Source organism: Gorilla gorilla, chromosome 18, assembly GCF_029281585.2.
Source record: "Gorilla gorilla gorilla isolate KB3781 chromosome 18, NHGRI_mGorGor1-v2.1_pri, whole genome shotgun sequence".
Taxonomy (NCBI): domain Eukaryota; kingdom Metazoa; phylum Chordata; class Mammalia; order Primates; family Hominidae; genus Gorilla; species Gorilla gorilla.
Genome location: NC_073242.2, coordinates 5572856 through 5596446, shown reverse-complemented (window position 1 = coordinate 5596446; position 23591 = coordinate 5572856). Strand labels below are relative to the sequence as shown.

At 61.0% G+C, this 23591-nt stretch overlaps 5 protein-coding genes and 3 non-coding genes across 12 annotated transcripts; 4 read left to right on the top strand and 4 right to left on the bottom strand.

Annotated features, from left to right (window-relative positions):
• Positions 1 to 152: 152 nt before the first annotated feature.
• NOXO1 (NADPH oxidase organizer 1) lies at positions 153 to 2340 on the top strand. 4 transcript variants are annotated; one of them, XM_055364934.2, is made up of 8 exons: positions 153 to 278; positions 373 to 453; positions 664 to 736; positions 848 to 1025; positions 1211 to 1395; positions 1489 to 1602; positions 1850 to 1967; positions 2043 to 2340. In XM_055364934.2, the coding sequence occupies exons 1-8, from the start codon at positions 213 to 215 to the stop codon at positions 2338 to 2340; spliced, it is 1113 nt and encodes a 370-aa protein (XP_055220909.1). In that variant the 5' UTR covers positions 153 to 212. The 4 variants fall into 4 exon arrangements, with proteins under 4 accessions (XP_055220909.1, XP_055220908.1, XP_018867279.1 ...); XM_055364933.2 differs by having other exon boundaries at positions 664 to 751; XM_019011734.4 differs by having other exon boundaries at positions 661 to 736.
• A 99-nt stretch (positions 2341 to 2439) lies between these two features.
• On the bottom strand, positions 2440 to 9414 carry TBL3 (transducin beta like 3). The gene is made up of 22 exons (XM_004056975.5): positions 9181 to 9414; positions 7283 to 7334; positions 7098 to 7193; positions 6967 to 7014; positions 6711 to 6852; positions 6543 to 6627; positions 6292 to 6462; positions 6128 to 6203; positions 5952 to 6045; positions 5680 to 5861; positions 5441 to 5582; positions 5276 to 5334; positions 5076 to 5179; positions 4429 to 4576; positions 4106 to 4336; positions 3964 to 4034; positions 3721 to 3877; positions 3591 to 3649; positions 3330 to 3433; positions 3171 to 3242; positions 2920 to 3078; positions 2440 to 2839 (listed from the first exon to the last, which is right to left on the bottom strand). The coding sequence occupies exons 1-22, from the start codon at positions 9219 to 9221 to the stop codon at positions 2706 to 2708; spliced, it is 2427 nt and encodes an 808-aa protein (XP_004057023.3). The 5' UTR covers positions 9222 to 9414; the 3' UTR covers positions 2440 to 2705.
• A 2988-nt stretch (positions 9415 to 12402) lies between these two features.
• Positions 12403 to 15639, bottom strand: RNF151 (ring finger protein 151). The gene is made up of 4 exons (XM_004035884.5): positions 14503 to 15639; positions 13968 to 14113; positions 13566 to 13662; positions 12403 to 12951 (listed from the first exon to the last, which is right to left on the bottom strand). Exons 1-4 carry the CDS (start codon positions 14503 to 14505, stop codon positions 12463 to 12465), a joined length of 735 nt encoding a protein of 244 aa, XP_004035932.1. The 5' UTR covers positions 14506 to 15639; the 3' UTR covers positions 12403 to 12462.
• A 437-nt stretch (positions 15640 to 16076) lies between these two features.
• RPS2 (ribosomal protein S2) lies at positions 16077 to 19261 on the top strand. Its single transcript, XM_004056982.5, has 7 exons — positions 16077 to 16526; positions 16705 to 16884; positions 16967 to 17056; positions 18058 to 18165; positions 18405 to 18578; positions 18658 to 18817; positions 19044 to 19261. The coding sequence occupies exons 2-7, from the start codon at positions 16708 to 16710 to the stop codon at positions 19214 to 19216; spliced, it is 882 nt and encodes a 293-aa protein (XP_004057030.1). The 5' UTR covers positions 16077 to 16526; positions 16705 to 16707; the 3' UTR covers positions 19217 to 19261.
• Positions 16081 to 16207, bottom strand: LOC115932951 (small nucleolar RNA ACA64). The gene has a single exon (XR_004069040.1). It is a non-coding gene; the product is annotated as a small nucleolar RNA ACA64 (small nucleolar RNA).
• LOC115932949 (small nucleolar RNA SNORA64/SNORA10 family) lies at positions 18208 to 18341 on the top strand. Its single transcript, XR_004069038.1, has one exon. It is a non-coding gene; the product is annotated as a small nucleolar RNA SNORA64/SNORA10 family (small nucleolar RNA).
• On the top strand, positions 18848 to 18980 carry LOC115932950 (small nucleolar RNA SNORA64/SNORA10 family). Its single transcript, XR_004069039.2, has one exon. It is a non-coding gene; the product is annotated as a small nucleolar RNA SNORA64/SNORA10 family (small nucleolar RNA).
• Positions 19262 to 19339: 78 nt separating the features above from the next.
• On the bottom strand, positions 19340 to 22552 carry NDUFB10 (NADH:ubiquinone oxidoreductase subunit B10). Of its 2 annotated transcripts, XM_055364248.1 has the most exons (5): positions 22354 to 22552; positions 21555 to 21981; positions 20025 to 20163; positions 19680 to 19819; positions 19340 to 19518 (listed from the first exon to the last, which is right to left on the bottom strand). In XM_055364248.1, the coding sequence occupies exons 2-5, from the start codon at positions 21820 to 21822 to the stop codon at positions 19409 to 19411; spliced, it is 657 nt and encodes a 218-aa protein (XP_055220223.1). In that variant the 5' UTR covers positions 21823 to 21981; positions 22354 to 22552; the 3' UTR covers positions 19340 to 19408. The 2 variants fall into 2 exon arrangements, with proteins under 2 accessions (XP_055220223.1, NP_001266583.1); NM_001279654.1 differs by lacking the exon at positions 22354 to 22552 and having other exon boundaries at positions 19409 to 19518; positions 21555 to 21684.
• Positions 22553 to 23591: the final 1039 nt, after the last annotated feature.

Here is a 23591-nt window from a genome sequence, read left to right as displayed (position 1 = left end):
CTGTGCTCCTGCCCCCAGATCGTGGGCTTGGGGGACAGCAAGAAAGCTGCAAAGGACTCAGCTGGGGCGGCTCCACAAGGACCCCACAGGCTTGAGGTGTTGCCAGGATTCTATCCCAGGCGGTTTTCTGGGTCCCCCAGAGCCCTCTCAAGCACGGGGAGGCAGAAGGGTCCTCGCCCATTTCAGGAATCTGCAGCCTGGAGGCCACAGCCATGGCAGGCCCCCGATACCCAGTTTCAGTGCAAGGGGCAGCCCTGGTGCAGATCAAGAGGCTCCAAGTAAGACCTGGCTGGGTCCCTAGTGGCCCCAAGGGATAGGAAGGGGGTGCCTGGACCAGCACCTCCAAGGCACTCCCAACTTTGTGTCCCCCAGACGTTTGCCTTCTCTGTGCGCTGGTCAGACGGCAGCGACACCTTCGTGCGCAGGAGTTGGGACGAATTCAGGCGGCTCAAGGTGAGTGACCCTGGGCCACCCTGATGCCGCGGTGGCGGCTTCCCCACGCGGCTGCCTCCCACTGGACTGCCTCCCATCAGTGACTCCCACTGGAGGCCCTTCGTTCCCGCTGAAGCTCCCAGCCCCTGCCATCCGGGTGAGGGACCCCGCCCTCTCAAGGGTGCACAGTGGGCTCTGGAAGACCAATGCCCTGGTTCCCGCCCTCAGAAGACCCTCAAGGAGACCTTCCCGGTGGAGGCGGGCCTGCTGCGGAGATCTGACCGCGTTCTCCCAAAGCTTCTCGGTCAGGCCAGCCTGGGTACGGGGGCGGGGAAGGCGGTGGCTTGCCTGGGGGCGCCAGGGACTAGTGAAGCCCAAAGCGGCGTATCACAGTACGGTTTTGTGGTGCCTTAAGATGCACCACTGTTGGGACGCGTGGGGCGCACGAGCCGCGGCCTGGCGCGCCTGCAGCTGCTGGAAACCTATTCTCGGAGGCTGCTGGCGACTGCAGAGCGCGTGGCACGGAGCCCGGCGATCACTGGCTTCTTCGCACCGCAACCCCTGGACCTGGAGCCCGCGCTGCCACCCGGCAGGTGCCTGACTCGCCCCAAACTCCCAGCATGCAGCGGCGTTTGGAGCTGGGAGAGGTCCAGGGTGGGGGGGATCAGCCAGCGAATAGGGGCAGAGAGTGGGAGGCTGGCGGTCTTGCCGGGGTGGCGCCCCCAGTTTCACCCTCCCCATCAGCCTACCTCTCACTCGTACGGGCTGCCCTTCCCAGCCGGGTGATCCTGCCCACCCCAGAGGAGCCGCCTCTTTCTCGCGCTGCGGGCCGCCTCTCCATCCACAGTCTGGAGGCTCAGAGCCTGCGCTGCCTGCAGCCCTTCTGTACCCAGGACACGCGGGATCGGCCTTTTCAGGCGCAGGCCCAGGAGAGCCTGGACGTGCTGCTGCGGCATCCCTCAGGTAGGGCCCCCCAAGAACCCAGGGATTTGCCCCTCTGCTCCTGGACCCGAGAGAGCCTCGAGATTTGAGTCCCTGCCCGCTTCTTGCGCACAGGTTGGTGGCTGGTGGAGAACGAAGACCAGCAGACCGCCTGGTTTCCAGCGCCCTACCTGGAGGAGGCGGCCCCGGGCCAGGGCCGGGAGGGAGGCCCGTCCCTAGGGAGCAGCGGTATGCGCCTAACCCCACCCCTCATGCCACCACTACGACTTGACCGTGTGGCAAGACTGGGCCAGAAGCACCGCGGGCAGGGCGGGCCAGGAGCCCGTGCTTGGTCTCCGCACCTAGAGGAAGCCCCGAACCGGTTTTAGAGCGGCCCCGCCGTCAGCAGACTCAAGCAAGGAGAATGTGGAGAAGGGTGCGGGCGGTCCTCGTCCTCTATGGCCCCGCGGTGACTCCAAACACCCACTCCCACCAGGTCCCCAGTTCTGTGCTTCCCGCGCCTACGAGAGCAGCCGCGCAGATGAGCTGTCCGTGCCCGCGGGGGCGCGCGTGCGCGTGCTGGAAACGTCAGACCGCGGCTGGTGGCTATGCAGGTACGCGGGAGCGGGCGTGGGCGGGGCAGGCTAGCCGAGGCGGGCGGGGCCCTCACCACACCCCGCCCCTCGCAGGTACGGCGACCGGGCGGGCCTACTCCCCGCGGTGCTGCTGCGGCCGGAAGGGCTGGGCGCTCTCCTGAGCGGGGCGGGGTTCCGTGGAGGAGACGACCCGGCGGGTGAGGCCCGGGGCTTCCCTGAACCCTCCCAGGCCACCGCCCCTCCCCCCACCGTGCCCACCCGACCTTCGCCGGGCGCCATCCAGAGCCGCTGCTGCACCGTCACACGCAGGGCCCTGGAGCGGCGCCCACGGCGCCAGGGCCGCTCTCGAGGGTGCGTGGACTCTGTGCCGCACCCCACGACGGAGCAGTGAGCGCGAGGATCCCGATGAGGGGATGGACCGCGCCATCCCAGGGCTGGGGAGGAGCGGGGAGGGCGGATCTCCCTGGCCAGCAGGGATGGGAGGGGGCCATTTGCTGTTCCTCTGAGTAAAGCTTGTTCTGAATGACCCCCACCATCTAAGCGTGCGGAGCCGCGGGCTGGATCTCTGCCAGGCCAGGGTGCGGGATGGGCGTGGCAGGGCCGAGACCATCAGCTCCAGTGCCCTTCTGGCTGGCTAGGTAGGGTGTTGGCCAGGGTGGGGGCTGGACTGCAGTCCAGAGAGACAGAGCCGGCCAAGAGAGCGGCCTTTATGGGTTTTCCAGGGGTTCAGGATGGACTGGAGAGAGACCGGACCGGCTAGGGGAGCGCGCCTTTATGGGTTTCCCAGGGGGTGGGGGCGGCGGCGGGCACAGGGAGCTTCATGTTGTGCCACAGGAAGTCCAAGAAAGTGGCGGCCTGGAGGGTCCTGCTGAGCCGCTGAAAGTGCCGCTCTGGGGTTGGACAGAGGGAGGTCAGGGGGGTGGTCCACACGCCCACCAGGATCCCCCAACCCCAGGCTATGCCCACATACCAGTGTAGGGCAGCAGGGCCTCAAGCGCTGCCCGCACGCCTTCGTAGGCCAGCAGCTCCTCGGGGGCCTCGCGCCTCAGGAGCACACCCAGCACGGCCTGGGCCTCGTGGCAGTGCCGCGAGTTGGTGTTCCACGTGACGCAGAAGCGCAGCAGGGCCTCTGTGGGCAACAGGACCCTCATCGTCTTGCCCAGCCAATCTGCCATGACTGGCCCTTGCCCACCGGGCCATCCACCCTGACTGGCCCCCAACCTTTCTGGTCGCGCCGCAGTCGGAGCATGGTGGCTTCCAGCTTCTCGCAGGCCTCGGGGTCCCTCCGGATGGCTGTGGGAGAAGGGAAGGCTGAGCTGGGGAAAGCAGAGCCCAGTGGTCCGAAGACCCAGCCCCTCGCCCCCCGGGGTGGGCACTGACCCTGGATGACAGTCAGCACGGTGTGGGGCCGATCCAGGGAGATGGCCAGGCCCAGCGCCCGCAGGTACCGCTTCTCATGCAGCAGGTTGTCCAGCTCTTGCTGCCTGCGGGGAGGGGAGGAGAGGCCACTGAGGGCCGCTGGCTGGGGCTGCAGGCAGAGCCATCGGAGTCAGCAGGCAGGGAGCCTGGCACTCTGCCTCGTTTTCCCTACAGCACAGAGCAGGGCTGATGTGGGGAGGGGCGCCACTGCCCTGGCCTTACCTGACCACCTGCTCCTCTTGCCTGGCCTGCTCCTCTGCCTGCTCCGCCTCGGTCACATCCTGGGGTTAGACTAGGGTTAGATGGGGCCTCCACTCCACCCCGACTCTTCCCTGCCCTTGGGGCCCACAACCTTCCAGAGGATGACTCGGGAGTCACTGGCCCCAGTGAGGGTGCGGTCGTCCAGCCGGCTGCAGTGCAGCCCCCAGACCTTGTCCTCGTGGGCATCCAGCGTCCGCACACACTCGTTGTTCTTGATGGTCCAGAGCTTCACGAGGCCATCCGAACCGCTGGGTTTGGGGTGGGGAGAGGCTCAGCGTCAGGCAGGTTCCCCCGCCACCCCCCACTCCATCGCTGCCCCCCCCAGCCCACTCACCTGGACAGCAGCTGCGTGCCACGGCTCACAAAGGCCACCTTCAGCACAGAAGCATCGTGCCCCTCAAATGTCTGCAAGGTGGGGGGTAGGGCATGAGATGTCACCAGGGCGGGAGGTGGGGAGGGCCTGGAGCGCTGCTTACCTTGAGACAGCTGAAGTCCTGGAGTGCCCAGAGCTTGATGGTACCATCAGCTGAGGCCGTGGCCAGCACCTGGTCCATGGGAGAGAACTGGACGCACCAGAGGCCACGCCGGTGGCCTGAGAAGACACCCAGCAGCTGGCACTGTGGCAGGGCCCAGAGCTTGGCCGTGCGGTCCTGTGAGCCTGTGGCCAGCAGCTTGTCGTTGGGGGCAATAGCCACGCTGTTGATGTCCTGGCAATGGGAGAAGGTGGTGGCTCAGCAACCCCCCATCTTCCCCCAGCAAGGGTTCGGCCACGCCCCCACCCCAGTGGCTATGGAGTTACTTTATCATGGCAGCGCTGAGTGGTCTGGGCCTGCAGGAGGATAGGGCCATTGTCTGGGGCTGTGTTCTTGGACAGCAAGGCTTTGGGAAGAGGCCACAGCTTCACAGTGCAGTCCTGGCTGCCTGTCACCAGGAAGGACTCCTTCAGCCTGTGACCCAACAGGAGAGGAGGAGACACAGCTGAGCCCCAGCCAGCCCTGATGGCCAGCTCCCCACAGAGCCAGCCTGGGAGCCCACGGTCCAGACCATGGGGCCTGTCCCAGGATGAGAGTTGGCCTGGGTCACCCCCAGGCACCTGTAGGATCAAGCCCTGTCTACACTGTCCACCTGCAGCACCGGGTGGCTCAGCCCTGGCCACAAGACCCTGGGCCTACATGCAGGGGTCACCTCTCCACCTGGGTCTCGTGCAGGGTCATTCTCTCTGCCTAATGCCCTTCCCCCTTTAACCACTTCGCCAGGGCTACTTCTGAGGACTGACCCCGAGGCACCTAGGGACTCTCCTGTCCTGTTCTGTTCCACATCTTTGGGCTGGAGCCTCAGAGCAAGCCAAAGCTGCCACTGCCTCCCCAGCTCCCTGAGCCGCAGCCCCTGCTGGCAGGCCTGGGCCTCCACCTCCCTGACACCCCTGGGCCCAGCCCGACTCACTACCTAGAGCAGCAGACGGTGCCCACGCTGTGTGTGTGACCGGAACCCTGAGCCACGCAGATCACCTGGCCAGCCTTGTTCATTCTCCAGATACGGACGCTCTGATCCTGGGGACAGGGAGTTGAGGAGAGAGGCTGGTCCGTGGGCCTACTGCATGGCCTCCCCGCCTGGTGCCCCTGCCCCTACCTCTCAGGGTGCCTCACCTTGGCACAGCTGGCAAAGAGCCACCCCTTCCGGAACACATCCAGGGCCAGGACGATATCTGAGATGTTGTGGGGAGGTATAGGTCACACAGCAAGACGGGGGAAGGGAAGCAAGCAAGGGACCGAGGCAGCTCCCAGGGTGTCAGGTGGGCTGGCCCCACTCACCCGTGTGGCCGTGGAGGATCTGGCAGGCTGACGTCTGCAGCTCAAACACTTTCAGGCAGGGGCTATTGGAGGCCACGACAACGTGGGAGTCCTCGGGCCCAAGAAACCGGACATCCAAAACCTCCTCACTGTAGCCAGCGAACTGCGGGGTGGCAGGGGCCAGGAGATGTGAGCCAGGACCTGTGCAAGAGGAGGGCTGGTGCCCGCAGCCTCCAGACTGAGCAAGGGCAGGTGTGCACCTGTTTCTGCAGCCGCAGGGAGCGAGCCTCGTAGAGCAACAGGTTGTGGTCGGCAGTGGCGGTGAGGACCACGCCGGCGGTGTGTGCCAGGGTGCAGTGGGTCAGCTCCCGCCCAGGGCCCGGCGGCTGGGCCTGCATGTACACACACTGCCCAGAAGCTGCCTCCCACACGCGCAGAGTGCCTGTGTGGGTGGGGACAGGGCTGCTGAGACTCTCAGGTCCACAGGCCTTCCCCAGCCCCTACCGCCTGCCCATGTCCCGGCCCAACACACCTTGGTCGCCTGCTGTCAGAAAGTACAGGCCTGGGGACTTCACACCCAGCTGGGACACCGGCTCCTCTGGCAACAGCACAGCAGCCTCCACGCTCTGGAGACGAACTGGGTCACAGGCTGCTATCATGCCCCCTCCCCACCCAACTCAACCAGCCCTGGCCTCCAGGCATCCCCACCTCAAACACAGGCACGGTCCTTGTGGCCTGGCAGCTCTGAAGGTCCCAGATGATACAGATCTTGTCACGGCCGGAGCTGAAGGAGCAACAGCAACCTCAGGTCAAGTCTTAGCCTCAGCCCCCACTTTCCAAGCCTCCCCCTCCTACGAGGGCCCACTGCTGACCTGAGCATGGTGTGGCCGTCGGCGCTGAAGGCCAGTGAGGTGACAGCGCTGTAGTGGGCAGTCAGCACAGCCAGGCATGACCGGTCCTGCAGTGACCACACGCGGATGGCGGCATCCGTGGCCGAGGAGAAGAGCAGCAGGCGTGTAGGGTCCGGGTGGAAGGCCACTAGGCTGCGGGCGGACGGGACAGGATGGGTGAGCTGTGCAGCCTGGGTGGTGCCTCTGCCCTGCCCCTCCACCTTCCAACTCACTGCACGACACCGGGCGAGCCTCGGAAGTGGTGTGTCCCGTAGTGCTGCACGATGTCCCAGACGCGCACGGCCCCATCACAGCCACCTGCGGGGAAGCAAGGTGAGGGGGTGGAATGCCCAAAGCCCCTGCATCTGTGCCCACGACCCACCTGCACGGCAGGGCCCTACCTGTGGCTAGCAGAGTGGAGGTGGGGTCGAAGGCCATGGTGGCCACGGGGGCTGTGTGTATCGCCTTCCACAGGCGGGTAACGCTGCCCTCTTGCCAGGCCCACTGAGCCAGCAGCAATGCACGACTGGCTGTCACCAGCACCTGGGGGAGGGTACAGGTCAGCAGAGGGGCAGCAATACCCTGCTCACATCTTCCTGGACTCAGTCTGGGAGGCAGGCGCTGGAGCGGGTCCCCTCCAGGCCCCGCCCCACATACCTCGTTGTCAGGGCTGAGGTCAAAGGCAGTGATGTCCTCCTGGTCCTCCTAGGAGAAAGAGTGGTGTGCAGAGCACGGTGTGAATGGGCTGCCCTCTCCACTTGCCCCTCACCCACCCAGGCTGCCCTCACCTGCTCCAGACTGCGCAGCACGGCCCCCGAGGCCACTTCCAGAATGTTGACTCTGGTGCCACAGACGCAGAAGAGGTGCTGGCCAGTCTGGTCCAGCTGGGGACAGAGAGGTCTCAGCCAGGCAACATTCAGCACCCCCCGCGGCCTCTGGCTGCCCGCCCCCCTGCCCTTCCCCAGGCTGGTACCTGTGCTTTTCCGCCTTTGTAGAAAGGCTCAATTTTGCGCTCCACAGCATAGCTGGAAGGAGAGCGGGAGGCGAATGAGCACCACCCATCCCCTCAGTCCCCAGGGCCCAGCCCTGTGCTCGGTGCTCCTCTCGAAGTGACCCCAATGGCCCCTGCCCTTGAGTTTCTGGGCAACAGCAGGGACAGGGCATGCGGTGGAACCAGCAGTAGTGCAGGGGGCTGTAGCTACCCTCGTCACTGAGAAGTAGAGACCCGCAGCTGGCTGGTGATCCCTGAGGCAGTAGGGGGTGGGCCTGTGTCAGCTGGAGTCAGCCCAACAGCCCAGGGCTCCCAGGGATTCCCCAGTGAGAGCCAGGGGGGTCCTTGGGGACACCGCTGCCGGCGGTGGGTGGCCAGGCCTGGGTAGCCAGCCCAGAGCACATCCTCCCAGTGTCTTCATCCCTGAAGTCTGGCATACCTCTTCCCCTCCCTGACTCCTCTCTCCATCCCCATGCTTGCCCAGAGCCCGGGTCCCACGAGCAGCTGTCATTTCTGTGACCTCACTCGTGCCCCTTCTCCTTCCTTCTCCACTGCCTCCACCTGGTCCAGGCCATCACAGTCTCTGGCCAGCCACTCTGGCCTCTTCACTGGACCCCCTACCTACCTCTTTTTATTTATTTATTTTTTGAGAAGGGGTCTGGATCTGAGAAGGGGTCTCCAGCCCAGGCTGGAGTGCAGTGGCGCGATCTCAGCTCACTGCAAGCTCCACCTCCCGGGTTCACACCATTCTCCTGCCTCAGTCTCCTGAGTAGCTGGGACTACAGGTGCCCGCCACCACGCCCAGCTAATTTTTTGTATTTTTAGTAGAGACGGGGTTTCACCATGGTCTCAATCTCCTGACCTCGTGATCCGCCCGCTTCGGCCTCCAAAACTGCTGGGATTACAGGCGTGAGCCACCGTGCCCGGCCTCCCCTACCTACCTCCTTAACCCTGCTGCCAGGTACCTTTCAGAACATAACTGAAGATGTCACTGCCCTGCGTCAGCCCCTCCCTTCTGCCCACACACCTCCCAGACCTTGCCCCGAAGAGCCTCTACCACCCTTGCCTCTGCTTTCTTTCCCTCTCATGGCCCACAGTGCACCCCACTGCTCCTGTCCCAGCCTCTGGGACAGGTTTCCTATCTTCCCCCTATTCCCTGTATGCGGCCTGGGCTTCTCTTCCCAGATGTCAAAGCCTGGCTCACTGCGCTTCCGGAAGCCTGACTGCCAAAACGAAAGCGGCCCCTCAGCCCCCGCACCCAGTTGACCCTCCCACGGCGGTGCTGCCAGCCTGGGACTTTCCTTTACCAGTGCTTGGCACAACCAAAGCCCCACAGCCGCCAGTGGAAACGATAATCCCATGAGGCTGCGCTGCCAGGGCGGGGGCACCAGCACTGCTGTTCGGCAAAGGCTTGGGGAGTGACGGGGTACAGCACTCAGGGCCTCCTGGGCTTCTGCGGACCCGCCCCTCTCCTGCATTCTCCCTGCTCCCTGGAGAAGACGGATCGCGGATGAAAGGTCCCGAGGCCGACTGCTCAGAGGTGGTTCTTCGCCCCCGCCGCCTCCCGGGACCAGCCCCGACCTAGGCTCAGCCCTCTCCTCCCCTCATCGGGACTTCTGGTCCCCACTCCACCCCATAGCCGGCTTCTCGATGAGCCCACGCTGCTGCTCCCGGCGGCCGGGCTCCGATCGCCGTCCTCCCCGAGAGCAGTCGGGGCCGGCTCTCCCGCCTGGTATCACCGCAGCCTCCGCGACCCCGCGGGCCGGCGCATAGCCTCTCGCCTCCACGGACCCCAATGCGTGCCCACCCCACGCGCGCCTCCGCTATGCCGGCTGCAAACCCAGCTCCCTCCCCGCACGGCCCCAGCGCTCCGGGCTCACTTGGTCTTGAAGCGGCCCACTCCGGCCGCGGTCTCTGCCATGTTGCCGCCGCCGCCGCTCCAGCTGAAACCTGCTAGGGTCCCGGCAGCCACCGCCGCGTGAGGGAGGTTAGCACCGAACTCTTCACAGAACGCCACACTCCCGGCGCGCTGCGATGGCGTCACCGCGCACGACCACCGTGACGTCCCCGCCGGCGCCGCCCACTTGGCGCCATCTTTGCTTCGGGCAGTGGCGGCTGCATCGGGAAGCGGAAGCGGGCGGAGACGTTTCCGGCCTGGAGGGAGGGCCGTGAGCAGTGAGGGTGCTTCGCGGGCCGGTGTGGGTAGACCGGCGGGTGTAGACCGGCGGGTGCGGCATCGCTGGTGGCCTGGCTCTTTGATACCAGTATAAAAAGGCATTCGTAGCCAGCGTTTACTCCTGCTTTTCGGCGTTCTGGGATTTGGGGGTACCAGCTGGCGGGTGTGGTCCGTGCGTAGAGCCGTCAACCTGACCCTGCCCCTGGGCTCGCAGTGTGGCTCTTGATAAATAACGTAGGTAAATGAATAAACCGGGTAATCTCAAAGGCATTCATGCATTGAGCACCTTCTGTGTGCAAAGCACTGTAATCGGCACTTGGCGGACACCAGAGAAGAAACAGAACGGGCGAGGAGTGATAGTTGCTGAGCGCGGTGGAAAAAGGAGGAGGGCCGGGCGCGGTGGCTCACGCCAGTAGTCCCAGCACTTTGGGAGGCCGAGGCGGGTGGATCACCTGAGGTCGGAAGTTCGAGACCATCCTGACCAACGTGGAGAAACCCCGTCTCTACTAAAAACAACAAAAAAAAATTAGCTGGGCGCGGTGGCACATGCCTGTAATCCCAGCTGCTTGGGAGGCTGAGGCAGGAGAATCGCTTGAACCCCGGAGGCGGAGGCTGCAGTGAGCTGAGATTGCGCCACTGGACTCCAGCCTGGGTGACAGCGTGAGACTCCGTCTCAGAAAAAAAAAAAAAAGAAAAGAAAAAACAGAAGGGAGGGAGCGGAAGGGAGGAAGGAGGAGGCTGTATTGAGAAGGTGACGCCTGAGCAGACACAAATTCGCGAAGCAGGGAGCCCTCTGGAACGAATGGTGTTGAGAACGGCCAGGGCACAGGCCCAGGACTGGGGGTGCCAAGCGTTGAGTAGCAACAAGCCGGGTGGCTGCAGGGAGTGGGTGCAGAGGGCAGAGGGCATGCAGTTGCCTGTGCGCCGTGGCGAGGAGTTAGCTTTTACTCCGAGTTCAAGGTTTTGAGCCGTTTGTGCTACTGGCTCTGAAGCTGGTAGAAAGTAACAGCCAGGCCGGGCGCGATGGCTCACGCCTGTAATCCTAGCACTTTGGGTCCGAGGCCGGTGGATCACGAGGTCAGGAGGTCGAGACCAGCCTGGCCAGCATGGTGAAACCCAGTCTCTGCTAAAAATACAAAAATTAGCCTGGTATGGTGGCGGGTGCCTGTAATCCCAGCTACTCGGGAGGCTGAGGTAGGAGAATCGCTTGAACCCGGAGGCGGAGGTTGCAGTGAGCCGAGATCGCAACGTCACTGCACTCTAGCCTGGGCGATAGAGCAAGACTGTCTCAGAGAAAAAAAAAAAAGTAACTGGGCCAGTCTGGGCATCATGGCAAGACCCTGTCTCCACATACACACACAGAAAATTTAGTGGGGGTGGTGGTGTGCCTGTAGTCCCAGCTACTCTGGAGGCTGAGGTGAGAGGGCTGCTTGAGCCTGGGAAGCTGAGTTTCTAGTGAGCTGTGATCGGGCCTCTGCACTCCAGCCTGGGCAACAGAGACCCTATCTCAAAAAAAATAGAAAAGAAAAAAATGAAAAAACGAAAGTAACTGAGAAGGAGAACTGAGAAGTATGATCAGGGAAAATCTCTGAGAGGAGAGCTAATGAGGGAAAGAAAGTAGGCCATCGTGGTGGCTCACACCTGTGATCCCAACACTTTGGAGGCAGGAGGATCACTTGAGCCCAGAAGTTTGAGACCAGTCTGGATAACACAGTGAAACCCCATCTCTAAAATAAATACAAAAATTAGCCGGCAGTCGTGGTGCGTGCCTGTAGTCCCAGCTACTCAGGAGGCTGAGGTGGGAGGATTGCTTGAGCCCAGGGAGGCTGAGGCTGCAGTGAGCCATAATCACGTGACTGCACTCCAGCCTGGGTGCCAGAGCAAGACCCAGTCTCAAAAAAGAAGAAAAAGGTATTCTGTCTATGGAGTAGCCATTCTTGTATTCCCCTTATTTATTTATTTTTATTTATTTATTTTTTGAGACAGTCTGGCTCTGTTGCCCAGGCTGGAATGCAGTGGCGTGATCTCGGCTCACTGCAAGCTCCGCCTCCCAGGTTCACACCATTCTCCTGCCTCAGCCTCCTGAGTAGCTGGGACTACAGGTGCCTGCCACCACGTCTGGCTAATTTTTTGTATTTTTTAGTAGAGACGGGGTTTCACTGTGTTATCCAGGATGGTCTCAATCTCCTGACCTCGTGATCCGCCCAACTCGGCCTCCCAAAGTGCTGGGATTACAGGCGTGAGCCACCGCGCCCGGCCTCGTTTTTTGAGACGGAATCTTGCTCTGTCGCCCAGGCTGGAGTGTAGTGGCGCGGTTTCCGCTCACTGGAAGCTCCGCCTCCCGGGTTCAGGCCATTCTCCTACCTCAGCCTCGCGAGTAGCTGGGGCTACAGGGGCCCGCCACCATGCCTGACTAATTTTTTGTATTTTTTAGTAGAGACGGGATTTCACCGTGTTAGCCAGGATGGTCTTGATCTCCTGACCTTGTGATCCGCCTGCCTTGGCCTCCCAAAGTGCTGGGATTATAGGCGTGAGCCACCGCGCCCGGCCTATTTATTGATTTATTTTTATGAGACGGAGTCTCACTCTTGTCGCCCAGGCTAGAGTGAAGTGGTGTGATCTTGGCTCACTGCAACCTCCACCTCCCGGGTTCACACCATTCTCCTGCCTCAGCCTCCCGAGTAGCTGGGACTACAGGCGCCCGCCACCACGCCCAGCTAATTTTTGTATTTTTAGTAGAGACGGGGTGTCGCCATGTTGGTCAGGTTGGTCTCGAACTCCTGACCTCAGGTGATCCACCCACCTCAGCCTCCCAAAGTGCTGGGATTACAGGCGTGAGCCACCCACGCCCGGCCTCCTTCCTTTGAAAAAGAAAAGATGAAAGAGAGCAGGCAAATGCCTGGAGAGGGCAGCAGGGATGCACCAGTGACAGTTGTGAGGGCCGCAGGCACAGAGGCAGGCAGGCCTGGGGTCCGCTTTTATTTACCTATTTACAAGGTACATTGGCCCTGGGCTCCACCACCTCAGCCCCAACGTTGCCTTCTGGGGCAGCCTCGGCCTCCTCCTGTGGGGCACCCTCCAGCAGAGCGGTGTCTTCCTCCAGGAAGTTGCTGAGCTCCGCCAGCTGTCTGCGAACGACACTGGTGGCTTGGTGCAGCCAGCGCACACGCCGCAGGAGGGACAGCAGCAGGGGCCGACGGCGCTCCTGGCGCGCGCTCCAGGCGTTGTGCAGCTCCCGGTAGCAGTTGTGGCGAGCACGCTCGGCCGGGTCCAGGGTGGCCCCGCAGCCCAGGGGGCAGCGCTGCTGGGACCCTTGCTGGCAATGCTGCCAGTGCTCTGCCAGGGTCCCACGCGGCACCTGCGAGGTGCAGCCCTCGTTGGGGCAGGCCGTTAGCTCAAAGGGGCATGAGTCCTGGTGCCCCTTGCGATGGGCCAGGGGGCACGTCACTATGCAGCCAGCGTCGGCGTTCTTGCACTGAGGGTGAAGGAGAACGTGTGAAGAAACCGGGCAGGACACCCACGGAATCCCCCACCCCTGGCTTTCCATTCGCCAGGAACCAGGGAACTGGGAGCCTCCCACGCTTTTCTGACTCCGGTGAGTTGGTGGAGAGAACACTGGGGCAAATGCCTAGAAGTGGGAAGAAGCTAGAAGTTCCAGGGGAGGGGGTGAGGCCTGAGTCTTGGACAACTGGAAGGTACACAGTTGGGTTGGTCTGGTGAGTGGTATGGATGCCAGGCTTTCCTTTTTAACCTCAGTTTACCCATCTGTAAAACTAGGGGACTAGAGAGTAGTGGCAGGTACACTGGGCACTTGATCCTCTAAAAATCCTCTATAATCTCCATTCTAAAAGTCCTCTAAAATCTCCATTTTCTAACCCCAGGGGCTTGGAAAAGTTAGGTGACTTGCTTAAAGTCACACAGCAACTAAGCAGTAGAGCCACGATTCAAACTCAGCTATGTCTGGTCGTCCCAAGGCTGCATTTGTTTTTCTCTGAAGATGGGATTCTCCTGCCCTCTCTCCTAAGCCCTGCCCCACCCCTACAAGGGTGAGAAGGGTTGAGGGTCGGGGGAGTGGGTACTTTGAGCTACCTTGACTTCCAGGCGGCCAATGGTTTTCTGGAGTTTATTCATGTGGACAATCTTTTTCCTTTTCACCTCTTTCCTACAGCACGGACAGGTCTTTTGTCTGGAAGGAGGCATGAGTAGGGGTGAGTGTTGGGAGTGGGAAGGGAGCCCTGGTCAAGCCTTCACTCGGTGACCCAGGTGGTCCCTTCATCAGCTGGATGAGGCATTAGGGCATATTACAGGGCGCTCTCAGCTCTGAGGGTGGGGCCAGGGTCTGCAGACACTACTGAGTGAGGGTACACACATTTTAGTTTAGGGAGATTTGGTGGCTGAGTCTTTTGGCTGACTTTCCCCTCTGTTCCGGGCCACAGCAATGGCCCCCAGTCTCACTCCTGCCCTCCCAGCCCCTTGGGTACCCGCTGGCACCTGGCTAGCCACTGGAGGATGCACTTTTTGCAGAAGATGTGGCTGCATGGCAACCTTGCTGGCCTCTTGAGAACCCCATGGCAGACGGAGCACACGAAGTTGCTGTCAGGAGGGCTGGCGAAGAGGTTGAGATCATACCCGCCACCCTGCAAAGGCCAGGTGTCAGCACCTGGCTGGGACAGTGATCCAGTCCCTGGTCCACATACCCAGCAAGAGAGCCCAGCAAGCTTTTGGCAGGGAGGTGGGCCACAGAACTTCAAGTAGAGGGGCTGGCTCAACACCCACTTTGAGGGGGCAGCTGTGGGGGTTAGGGCCCCCCACCCCAGGACTACTAATCCCTGGCTGGAGACGGGGGCCTTAGCCTGGAATTAGACCTAGCCAGAGCCTTCCAGAGGGTTTCCTTGTACCATATGGGGGTCTGCAACCCATTGCCCACCCTTTCCGAGTGGAGTGGGCTCGATCCCTGGACAACCGGGCAGGTTTCTGGAGTTGGGCACACATCTCAGGGCTGGAAGCAAGAGGGCCCCAGGCTCACCATGATCTGCGTCTAGACAGCAGCTCCACAGGCCCCCAGAGCTCAGGAGCCTGCATTTCACAGTGGGTGTGGGCTGACATCACAATAGCATTGTCCAGCTCAAGCCAGTCACAACCCTGGTTCAGGACGAGAGACCCCGTACAGCCCAGCCCTTGCCCCCTTCTCTGAAGGATCACAGGTAGCCGGGCACGGTGGCTCACACCTGTAATCCCAGCAGTTTGGGAGGCCAAGGCAGGAGGATCACTTGAGCCCAGACCAGCCTGGGCAACTCAGTGAGACCCCACCTCTTTAAAAAAAAAAAAGCCATACGGCTAGCTGCAGTGGCTCATGCCTGTAAGCCTAACACTTTGGGAGGCCGAGGCAGGCAGATCACTTAAGGTCAGGAGTTCGAACCAGCCTGGCCAACATGGTGAAACCCCATCGCTATTAAAAACACAAGAAAATTAGCCAAGTGTGGTGGCAGTTGCTTGTAGTCCCAGCTGCTTGGGAGGCTGAGGCAGAATTGCTTGAACCCAGGAGGCGGAAGTTGTAGTAAGCTAAGATGGTGCCACTGCACTCCAGCCTGAGTGACAACAAGACTCCGTCTCAAAAAAATAAATAAAATAAAATAAAATAAAATAAAAATAAAAAGAGAGCAGCTCTTGACCTGAGATAGGTCTATGAAGCGCCTGGGGCTTGAGGGTGGCTGACAGCGTTTCCCCAGAAGCACTGGGTCAGAACCAAGCTTCATGGAGCTGTCTCCTCCAGGCCAGGGCTTCAGTGGGATCACAGGGATTGCCACCCTCTTCTCTCCAATAGTGCGGCCCAGGTGGCTGGAGATCCTAAGGCTTAGGGGTTTTAGGCATTGACTCACTGGGGGTCTTCACTTAGGATCTGATACTCAGGTGCTAGCTCCACGGCAGTGAGAACTAAACTCCCGGGTAACCTGCCGCCCCAGAGCAGGGGGCCCAGCCTCCCAAACCAGGTGTCTGATCCACTCCAGCCTAGCACCACGGGGGCGCTGAGTTCATTTAGGCTTAGTTGGTCAAATCCTTTAGAATCACACCTGGTCTCACAAGCAAGCCACTGGAAGCCTCTGAGCTTCCCATCCTTGCTAGTGCTCTGCTGGCCCCACCTGGCGCCCTTTAGACCAAGACACTTTACCTGCCAGCGTAGTTTACCTGAGACGCGCATGGTCACAAGACTGTTCGCAATCTGGTTCCACCACTTAAGAGGCGTCGGACCTTACACGTCACCTGCCAACCTCCCATATCCTACCCTTGTGTCCAAAGCCAGGAAAGACGAGGAGGCATCTCGCTAGGGTCCTCCCCGCCACAACGTGAACATATGCACTTGCCAGGCTGATAGGCGAGTCGGGGCCCCAAGAACACCCGCACGCAGTGAGTTAGACAAACAGCTTTATTTGAAAGACGGGGGACAGCCAAGTTCCCCCGACCCCGCGGTCCTGGCGACGTCGGTGTCAGGCGTGGGAGGACCAGTATCCTGCGGAGAAAAAACAAGGTTAGCGGTCTGCAGTCGGGGTCAGGAGTCAGGGCCCAGACCTCGCGAGCGACCGCACCCGGGGGGGGAGGCCGCAGGGCCTGTCGGGGCCTGGGTTTCACCGCCGCACATGGGGCAGCGCGCGGTGAGCTGAGGCCCCCGGAGGCTCTGGGCGCCGAATCTCACCCGCGGCCACGGCCAAAGCCGGGGGTGATTTTCAACCAACGCCGGTCTCGAAGACCACCAGCGGGATGCCAGTGGTCAACGCGGCAAGACCTACCTAAGTGAAGAGAAGAGCGCAATGGAGGCGCGGGCGTTTATAGTCGCTTTTCGGGTGACGTAGATTCCCGGGCCGCGGCTGGGGACCGACAGGCAGGAGCACTCAGAGCCCGGTGAGGGCGGGGCACCGCGGAGCCAATCACAGGTTGTCTTATAGGAGCTCGGCCCGCTCCCGCTTGGGGCGGGGCTGCGGAGATCTCGCGGCGCTTGGCGTGCTATAAAAGCTGCTTCTCGGTAGGCCTCGTTCTTCTTTTCCGACAAAACACGTGAGTCTTGCTGGTTGCTGCAGCGGGCCTCTGTGTGGGCGGCGGGAATCCGCGGACATCGGGTCGGGTCTAGGCTCCCGAGTCCGCGCTCCTGGGCGGGAGCCCTTGTCTGGGTCTCGCGGGGGGCTGCCAGATGCGTAGGCCACACTGACTAGTTCCTTCTTGTCGCTTTTTCCAGCAAATGGCGGATGACGCCGGTGCAGCGGGGGGGCCCGGAGGCCCTGGTGGCCCTGGGATGGGGAACCGCGGTGGCTTCCGCGGAGGTTTCGGCAGTGGCATCCGGGGCCGGGGTCGCGGCCGTGGACGGGGCCGGGGCCGAGGCCGCGGAGCTCGCGGAGGCAAGGCCGAGGATAAGGAGGTAGGTATCAGCCACGCTCGGGGTCGGGCCCTTGGGCGGCGCCGGAGAGCGGTCTGGTCACTGGCGCCTTTTCTCCCTTTAGTGGATGCCCGTCACCAAGTTGGGCCGCTTGGTCAAGGACATGAAGATCAAGTCCCTGGAGGAGATCTATCTCTTCTCCCTGCCCATTAAGGTACGCGTCGGTCGTTGGGGCGTTGAGCAAGTGCGACCCCGGAGTCATTTGGGCTGGGGTTGGAGGATTAGCATCTGCCATTGACACGCATTAAACGGCCCAGCGTCTCGCTTGAGAGGTTGAGGTGTTGCGGGCTGGCTGAGGAGAGGATTCCATTTAGAGGCTGGATGGATACCTGAACGAAGCCAGAGCCACCAAAGGCATTTCAGCGCATCTTCCCACATTCGCAGCGAATTCATTTCCAAAGAACTGGAAGAGAAGCAGCGCTTGGTTCATGCCATCCGAGAGGATGATGAAGTTCAGGTTGTGGGAGGACACTGTAAGGGTTAGCAAAGTGTCGTAGTCCGCGTGTACGGGACAGCTGTCATCTGCGTCCAGCGGGTGCAGTGGGGAAAGGCTAATGGCATATTTGTCATGTGAGCGTTCGCCCTAGCAAGGAACGGTGGTCATGGCTAGGCCAAAGCTGGACAAAGCAAAAGGAAATCTGAGTGGAAAGCCACATCTCACCAAACAAGAGGAAAAGGGCAAATAGAAACGATTGAGATGCAGAAATACGGTAACCTTACATACAAGCCTCCAAAAACGAAACGAAGGGGACGGATCGGGGGGAAGCCAGGTGAGGGGGTTCATGACTTCGGTTTTTTTTGGAGGGGGGGTGCGGTTACAGAGTTTCGCGCTGTCGCCTAGGCTGGCGCGATCTGCAACCTCCGCCTCCCAGGTTCAAGCGATTCTCCTGCCTCAGCCTCCTGAATAGCTGGGGTTACAGGCACACTCCACCATGCCCGGCTAATTTTTTGTGTCTTTAGTAGAGGTGGGGTTTCACCATGTGGGCCAGGCTGGTCTCGAACTCCTGACCTTGTGATCCGCCCACCTCAGTCTCCCAAAGTGCTGGGATTACAGGCGTGAGCCACTGCCCCCGGCCGTGACTTTGGTTCTTGAATAGCATAATGGCATTAAGTTTTTTTTTAATGCTCTCCCTACAATTGTCTTGTTTGTTTCAGGAATCAGAGATCATTGATTTCTTCCTGGGGGCCTCTCTCAAGGATGAGGTTTTGAAGATCATGCCAGTGCAGAAGCAGACCCGTGCCGGCCAGCGCACCAGGTTCAAGGTACCCGGCTGTCCTGGAGGGGGCTGCGGTGGGCTTGCCGGGACTCTCTCGGCTCTGCATAGTTGCACTTGGCTTCACCCGTGTGACTTTCGTAATGGGGAGAGAGAGAAAAGATCTCCTCAGGACCTCGGATGGGCCTTACTGTGGTCTCTCTTTCCTTGAGGGGCGCAACAGGCCCTGGGCGGTGGGCAGTGATTGGGTGTAGGGCCACCAGCTGCCTCACACACATCTCTTCACAGGCGTTTGTTGCTATCGGGGACTACAATGGCCACGTCGGTCTGGGTGTTAAGTGCTCCAAGGAGGTGGCCACTGCCATTCGTGGGGCCATCATCCTGGCCAAACTCTCCATCGTCCCCGTGCGCAGAGGCTACTGGGGGAACAAGATTGGCAAGCCCCACACTGTCCCTTGCAAGGTAGGCTGGTGGCAGGTGATGGGCCTGCCGTGGGGCAGGCTCCCTCGGGCCCCCGTCTCCTGACTCCTTCCCTCACCAGGTGACAGGCCGCTGCGGCTCTGTGCTGGTACGCCTCATCCCTGCACCCAGGGGCACTGGCATCGTCTCCGCACCTGTGCCTAAGAAGCTGCTCATGATGGCTGGTATCGATGACTGCTACACCTCAGCCCGGGGCTGCACTGCCACCCTGGGCAACTTCGGTAGGTGGTCCACACATGGGGCATAGCTATGGTCTCTCAGCTCCGCTTAACCACACGGGTCCAGTGTGTGATTGGCGTGTTTTCAGGGAGGCAGAGAAAGGCTCTCCTAATGCACGACAAACCCGCCCAGAATGGCCTCTCTGTTCCTAGGAGTGCGACAATTTTTGGGTTGGGGGACTTGCCTCAAGCACACCACTGACCCTCGTGGGGTTCTTTTGTTTTGCAGCCAAGGCCACCTTTGATGCCATTTCTAAGACCTACAGCTACCTGACCCCCGACCTCTGGAAGGAGACTGTATTTACCAAGTCTCCCTATCAGGAATTCACTGACCACCTCGTCAAGACCCACACCAGAGTCTCCGTGCAGCGGACTCAGGCTCCAGCTGTGGCTACAACATAGGGTTTTTATACAAGAAAAATAAAGTGAATTAAGCGTGTTACTGTTTTTTTTCCCGTGTCCTGCATGGTTAGTGGTGGTTTGAATCTGGGGTGTGGGGCCAATAGATCACACCAGACACACAGGCAGTTTGTAGGGCTTTATATTTCAGCAACAGTCATACAGAGCCACACAGCAGGGGCACCCACAGCTGCCTCAGGAGGTGGCAGCGGCGGCCTCTTTTGCAGCTTTTCTCTCTTGCAGCATCCTCTGCCTCTGTTTGGCCAGGCACTTCCTGGCAGAATAGTAGGCCCCCAGGTCCTGATCTGGGGAAGCAATGGAAACAAGCTGGGAACTGAGGCCTCTGCTACATGCAAAGGGGGCAAAGTCAAGTGAGCACAAGGGAGGGGAGGGAAGATTCGCAATGGTTCTGGCCCCCAGGCCTCAGGAGGATGGGGGGGTGTTTGGGGGTGGGTGGGGCACGCACAGCGGTCCTGGTAGGCCTTGGCCACCTGGGTGAACTGCTCCACTTCCTTGATACAGTTCTGCTGGTAGTTCTGTCCTTCCCTCTGCTGACAGGCTTTGAGCCGATCCTGCATAATGTTGATAATCTCTTGGTCGACTTTGCTGGTGGAGAAAAGGAGCAAGAGAGGCTAATCACAAGGAATCCTTTCCCTGTACCCTGTGAGAACAATTGAAAGCAAGAGCCCTGGGGTCTGGCTCCTCCCATGTCACCCCTAAAATCTGGGCATGCCACCCTGTGGCATCCCAGGGACTGGTGTCCCAGCAGCACGCAGTGCAGATCTGCACACTCCCAGCACGGCTCACGTACTAGTCCCTCCTCCACTGCATTTCCGCTTCATACACGCACATGATGTCTTCCTCCTTGCACTCAGTAATGTCCGGCACGCGGCGGTACTGCCGGTGGTAGTAGTAATACCTGTTCTTTGCGTGCTGCCGCTCTATAAATTCTGCAAAGACAAAGCCACAGACTCAAAACGCCTCATCGGTTTGGACAGGCTTTTAGCTTTCTTATTTCTCATAAGCCCTTTGGAGGGAAGAGAGGAGAACTTCCTGAGTGTTCCAGCATTTAGAAAACAGCAATTCGTCTAAGAGATGTGGCCAGCCAGGCAGGCCTGTGAAGGCCTAGGCTACAGCTGATGGAGAGCTCCCGAGTACCAGGCATCATCCTCAGAGTTCCACATGCATTACCTTACTCTGTCCCCCACACAAGCCTACAGGCAGCTGCTTCTCACAGATGGCATGGACTGGGACGCAGCTCTGCCAGTGCACCTCCCCCAGCTGCACAGGGACCCCGCTGGGTGCGCAAAGAGGCTCCAACAGGGAGCCTCCAGCAAGCAGAACTTACCACCTTACGGCCTCAGCTTCCTCACTGGGAAATGAACGAGCTAAAAAGAGAGCTCGAACATCCAGACACATAGGGCAGACATACTCTACGACTGCTACAAAAGAGAGGGAGCTGGGTCCGCTGTTGCACGGTTTCCAGATCTTTGGGGGTTTGATTTGGAGACTTCACCCTCTTACGGAAGAACCACCAGAGCATGCTATGCACCCCAAGTGTTCAAAAAGAACTGAACCAGGCTGGATGCGGTGGCTCAGGCCTGTAACCCCAGCACTTGGGGGCCAAGGTGGGAGGATCACCTGAGGTCAGGAGTTCGAGACCAGCCCGGCCAACATGGTGAAACCCCGTGTCTACTAAAAATATAAAAATTAGCTGGGCGTGGTGGTGATGCGCCTGTAATCCTAGTACTGAGGAGGCTGAGGCAGGAGAATCGCTTGAACCCGGGGTGGGGCAGAGGTTGCAGTGAGCCGAGATCGCGCCACTGCACTCCAGCCTGGGCAACAGAGCGAGACTGTCTCAGGAAAAAAAAAAAAAAAAAAATGAACTGGGCATTTTCCCGGTTCGTTCCAGAGATGGTGAATTTCGGCATCTCGACCATCACCCCGACACTTGGTCATCTGGCAGAGAGACATTTGAGAGGCCTGAGGCCAGCGGTGCAGTGGAGGGGTTCCCGGGGCGGCGGGGGGCGGAGAGCAGTGCGGGGTCCTGGGGCAGTGGGCGCTGGGTGCGGCAGGGACTGAAGAGTCCTGGGAAGAAGCGGGGCATCCCGGCGTGCAGGGGAGAGTAAGGGATCCTGGGAGGTGAGGTCCGGGGTGCAGTGGGAGGCCAAAGGAGGCGACGGAGCTCGGAGGTCTCCGGGGGTGGGGAGTTGTCCCCGGGGTGCAGCGAGGGGCCGTCTCAGGGAGACGGGACCCCGGGGGCATTGGAGGATCCAGGCAGGGTGTGGGATCCAGGGGTCCCCAGAGGCCGGCGAGGGCGCCCCGGGCTGGGGCCTCGTACCTCTCACCAGGGTCACGGGTCGGTCCACGATGAGGTCGAACGCCTTCATCATGTAGACGATGGGATTGGGCAGCACCGGCGTGCGGCGCGGGGGCTCAGGGTACACATCCTTGTCCCAGCTGTCCGGCATGGCGGCGGCGGGCGCGGACTCCGCTCCCGGACGCGCTGCCCTGGCCTCTACCTCCGTCCCGGTCCCGCGGCCTAGGTCGCCCGCTACAGAGGACGCCGAGGGCGGCTGCGTCTGCGCGCTGGCGCCGCGATGCACCATGGGACTTGTAGTTCCCCGGCTCCGCCGGGCGCGGCCGGGACCCGCCTCGCCGCAAGGCGCCCCCACGTGGGGCCTCCGTTCTCGGTCTGTGCCGAGCGCCTACGCGGTGCTGGTCGCTGGTCTGGGGGCCTGGGAAGCAGCCGCGAACCGGACACATTCCTGCTTACGGTGAAAGAAACTGACACTAGGCAACTGACATAAGGAATAGGAGGGGGTCATTCGGTTCCCACTGCGCGCCAGGCACTGTGCTGAGTGCAGCAGGGAATAAGATAAACTGTGATGGAGAACACAGGCCGTTAGAGCGCACACGACAAAGTGAACAAATAGCACGCGATTCCAAACGCCCTACTCCTCCAGGAAGCTTTCCTGGATTGCCTAGCCCCTACAGACTTCTCTGGGCCCCGCTCTCTACAAGGGCCCCTCATGGACTGGCTGGTGCCAGTTAACTTGCGAGCCTGTCTGGGGGAGGGCAGGGAGCAGGCCAGGAGGCAGGGCTTGCCCTTAGGCGGCTCATAGGGAGAAGACACCTACCCTGGGCACAGGGCCCTCTGGCCGGCTTTGATGGTTCCATCCTGGCCCTGGGCACTCTGGTGCTTCTAGGCAGCTCCACTGAGCAGGGTCCTGCTGGCCACATCTTCAATCTCCACACCTGGCACGGCACCTGGCTGGTGTCCAGGGGGGACACTGGTCATGTCCTGTCCTGAGGCTGAGGCCAGCGACACAGAACCATCAACCCTACAGACAAACAGTGAGAGGTGACAGCGTGCTGGCAGTCCTCACAGCCCTCGCTCGCTCTCGGCGCCTCCTCTGCCTGGGCTCCCACTTTGGCGGCACTTGAGGAGCCCTTCAGCCCGTCGCTGCACTGTGGGAGCCCCTTTCTGGGCTGGCCAAGGCCGGAGCCGGCTCCCTCAGCTTGCGGGGAGGTGTGGAGGGAGAGGCGCAGGCGGGAACCGGGGCTGCGCGCGGTGCTTGTGGGCCAGCGTGAATTCCGGGTGGGTGTGGGCTCGGCGGGCCCCGCACTCGGAGCGCCTGGCCGGCCCTGTCGGCCCTGGGCAATGAGGGGCTTAGCACCCGGGCCAGCGGCTGCGGAGGGTGTGCTGGGTCCCCCAGCAGGCCGGCCCACCGGCGCTGCGCTCGATTTCTCGCCAGGCCTTAGCTGCCTCCCCGCGGGGCAAGGCTCGGGACCTACAGCCCGCCATGCCTGAGCCTCCCCAGCTCCGTGGGCTCCTGTGCGGCCCGAACCTCCCCGACGAGTGCCGCCCCCTGCTCCAGGGCGCCCAGTCCCATCAACCACCCAAGGGCTGAGGAGTGCGGGCGTACCGCGCGGGCGTACCGCGCGGGACTGGCAGGCAGCTCCACCTGCAGCCCCTGTGCGGGATCCACTGGGTGAAGCCAGCTGGGCTCCTGATTCTGGTGGAGACGTGGAGAACCTTTATGTCTAGCTCAGGGATTGTAAATACACCAATCGGCACTCTGTATCTAGCTCAAGGTTTGTAAACACACCAATCAGCACCCTGTGTCTAGCTCAGGGTTTGTGAATGCACCAATCGACACTCTGTATCTAGCTACTCTGGTGGGGACGTGGAGAACCTTTGTGTGGACACTCTGTATCTAGCTAATCTGGTGGGGATGTGGAGAAGCTTTGTGTCTAGCTCAGGGATTGTAAACGCACCAATCAGCGCCCTGTCAAAACAGACCATTCAGCTCTACCAATCAGCAGGATGTGGGTGGGGCCAGATAAGAGAATAAAAGCAGGCTGCCCGAGTCAG

What these genes read in the sequence shown, in the direction of transcription:
- NOXO1 (XM_004056978.5), top strand. Translation starts at nt 213, where the DNA reads ATGGCAGGCCCCCGATACCCAGTTTCAGTGCAAGGGGCAGCCCTGGTG. An exon ending in CCCGCGCTGCCACCCGGCAG is followed by an intron (nt 1,026 to 1,210) that starts GTGCCTGACTCG and finishes TGCCCTTCCCAG; the next exon opens with CCGGGTGATCCTGCCCACCC. An exon ending in CGCGGCTGGTGGCTATGCAG is followed by an intron (nt 1,968 to 2,042) that starts GTACGCGGGAGC and finishes CGCCCCTCGCAG; the next exon opens with GTACGGCGACCGGGCGGGCC.
- TBL3 (XM_004056975.5), bottom strand. Translation starts at nt 9,221, where the DNA reads ATGGCAGAGACCGCGGCCGGAGTGGGCCGCTTCAAGACCAA. An exon ending in CTCAGCGCTGCCATGATAAA is followed by an intron (nt 4,337 to 4,428) that starts GTAACTCCATAG and finishes TCCCATTGCCAG; the next exon opens with GACATCAACAGCGTGGCTAT. An exon ending in ACTGCGGCGCGACCAGAAAG is followed by an intron (nt 3,079 to 3,170) that starts GTTGGGGGCCAG and finishes TGTTGCCCACAG; the next exon opens with AGGCCCTGCTGCGCTTCTGC.
- RNF151 (XM_004035884.5), bottom strand. An exon ending in ATCCTCCAGTGGCTAGCCAG is followed by an intron (nt 13,663 to 13,967) that starts GTGCCAGCGGGT and finishes GCCTCCTTCCAG; the next exon opens with ACAAAAGACCTGTCCGTGCT. An exon ending in TTGGCCGCCTGGAAGTCAAG is followed by an intron (nt 12,952 to 13,565) that starts GTAGCTCAAAGT and finishes CTTCACCCTCAG; the next exon opens with TGCAAGAACGCCGACGCTGG.
- RPS2 (XM_004056982.5), top strand. Translation starts at nt 16,708, where the DNA reads ATGGCGGATGACGCCGGTGCAGCGGGGGGGCCCGGAGGCCCTGGTGGC. An exon ending in GCCAGCGCACCAGGTTCAAG is followed by an intron (nt 18,166 to 18,404) that starts GTACCCGGCTGT and finishes ATCTCTTCACAG; the next exon opens with GCGTTTGTTGCTATCGGGGA. An exon ending in CCCACACTGTCCCTTGCAAG is followed by an intron (nt 18,579 to 18,657) that starts GTAGGCTGGTGG and finishes TTCCCTCACCAG; the next exon opens with GTGACAGGCCGCTGCGGCTC.
- NDUFB10 (XM_055364248.1), bottom strand. Translation starts at nt 21,822, where the DNA reads ATGGTGCATCGCGGCGCCAGCGCGCAGACGCAGCCGCCCTCGGCGTCC. An exon ending in ACCCGTGACCCTGGTGAGAG is followed by an intron (nt 20,164 to 21,554) that starts GTACGAGGCCCC and finishes TTGTCTTTGCAG; the next exon opens with AATTTATAGAGCGGCAGCAC. An exon ending in ATGCAGTGGAGGAGGGACTA is followed by an intron (nt 19,820 to 20,024) that starts GTACGTGAGCCG and finishes TTTCTCCACCAG; the next exon opens with CAAAGTCGACCAAGAGATTA.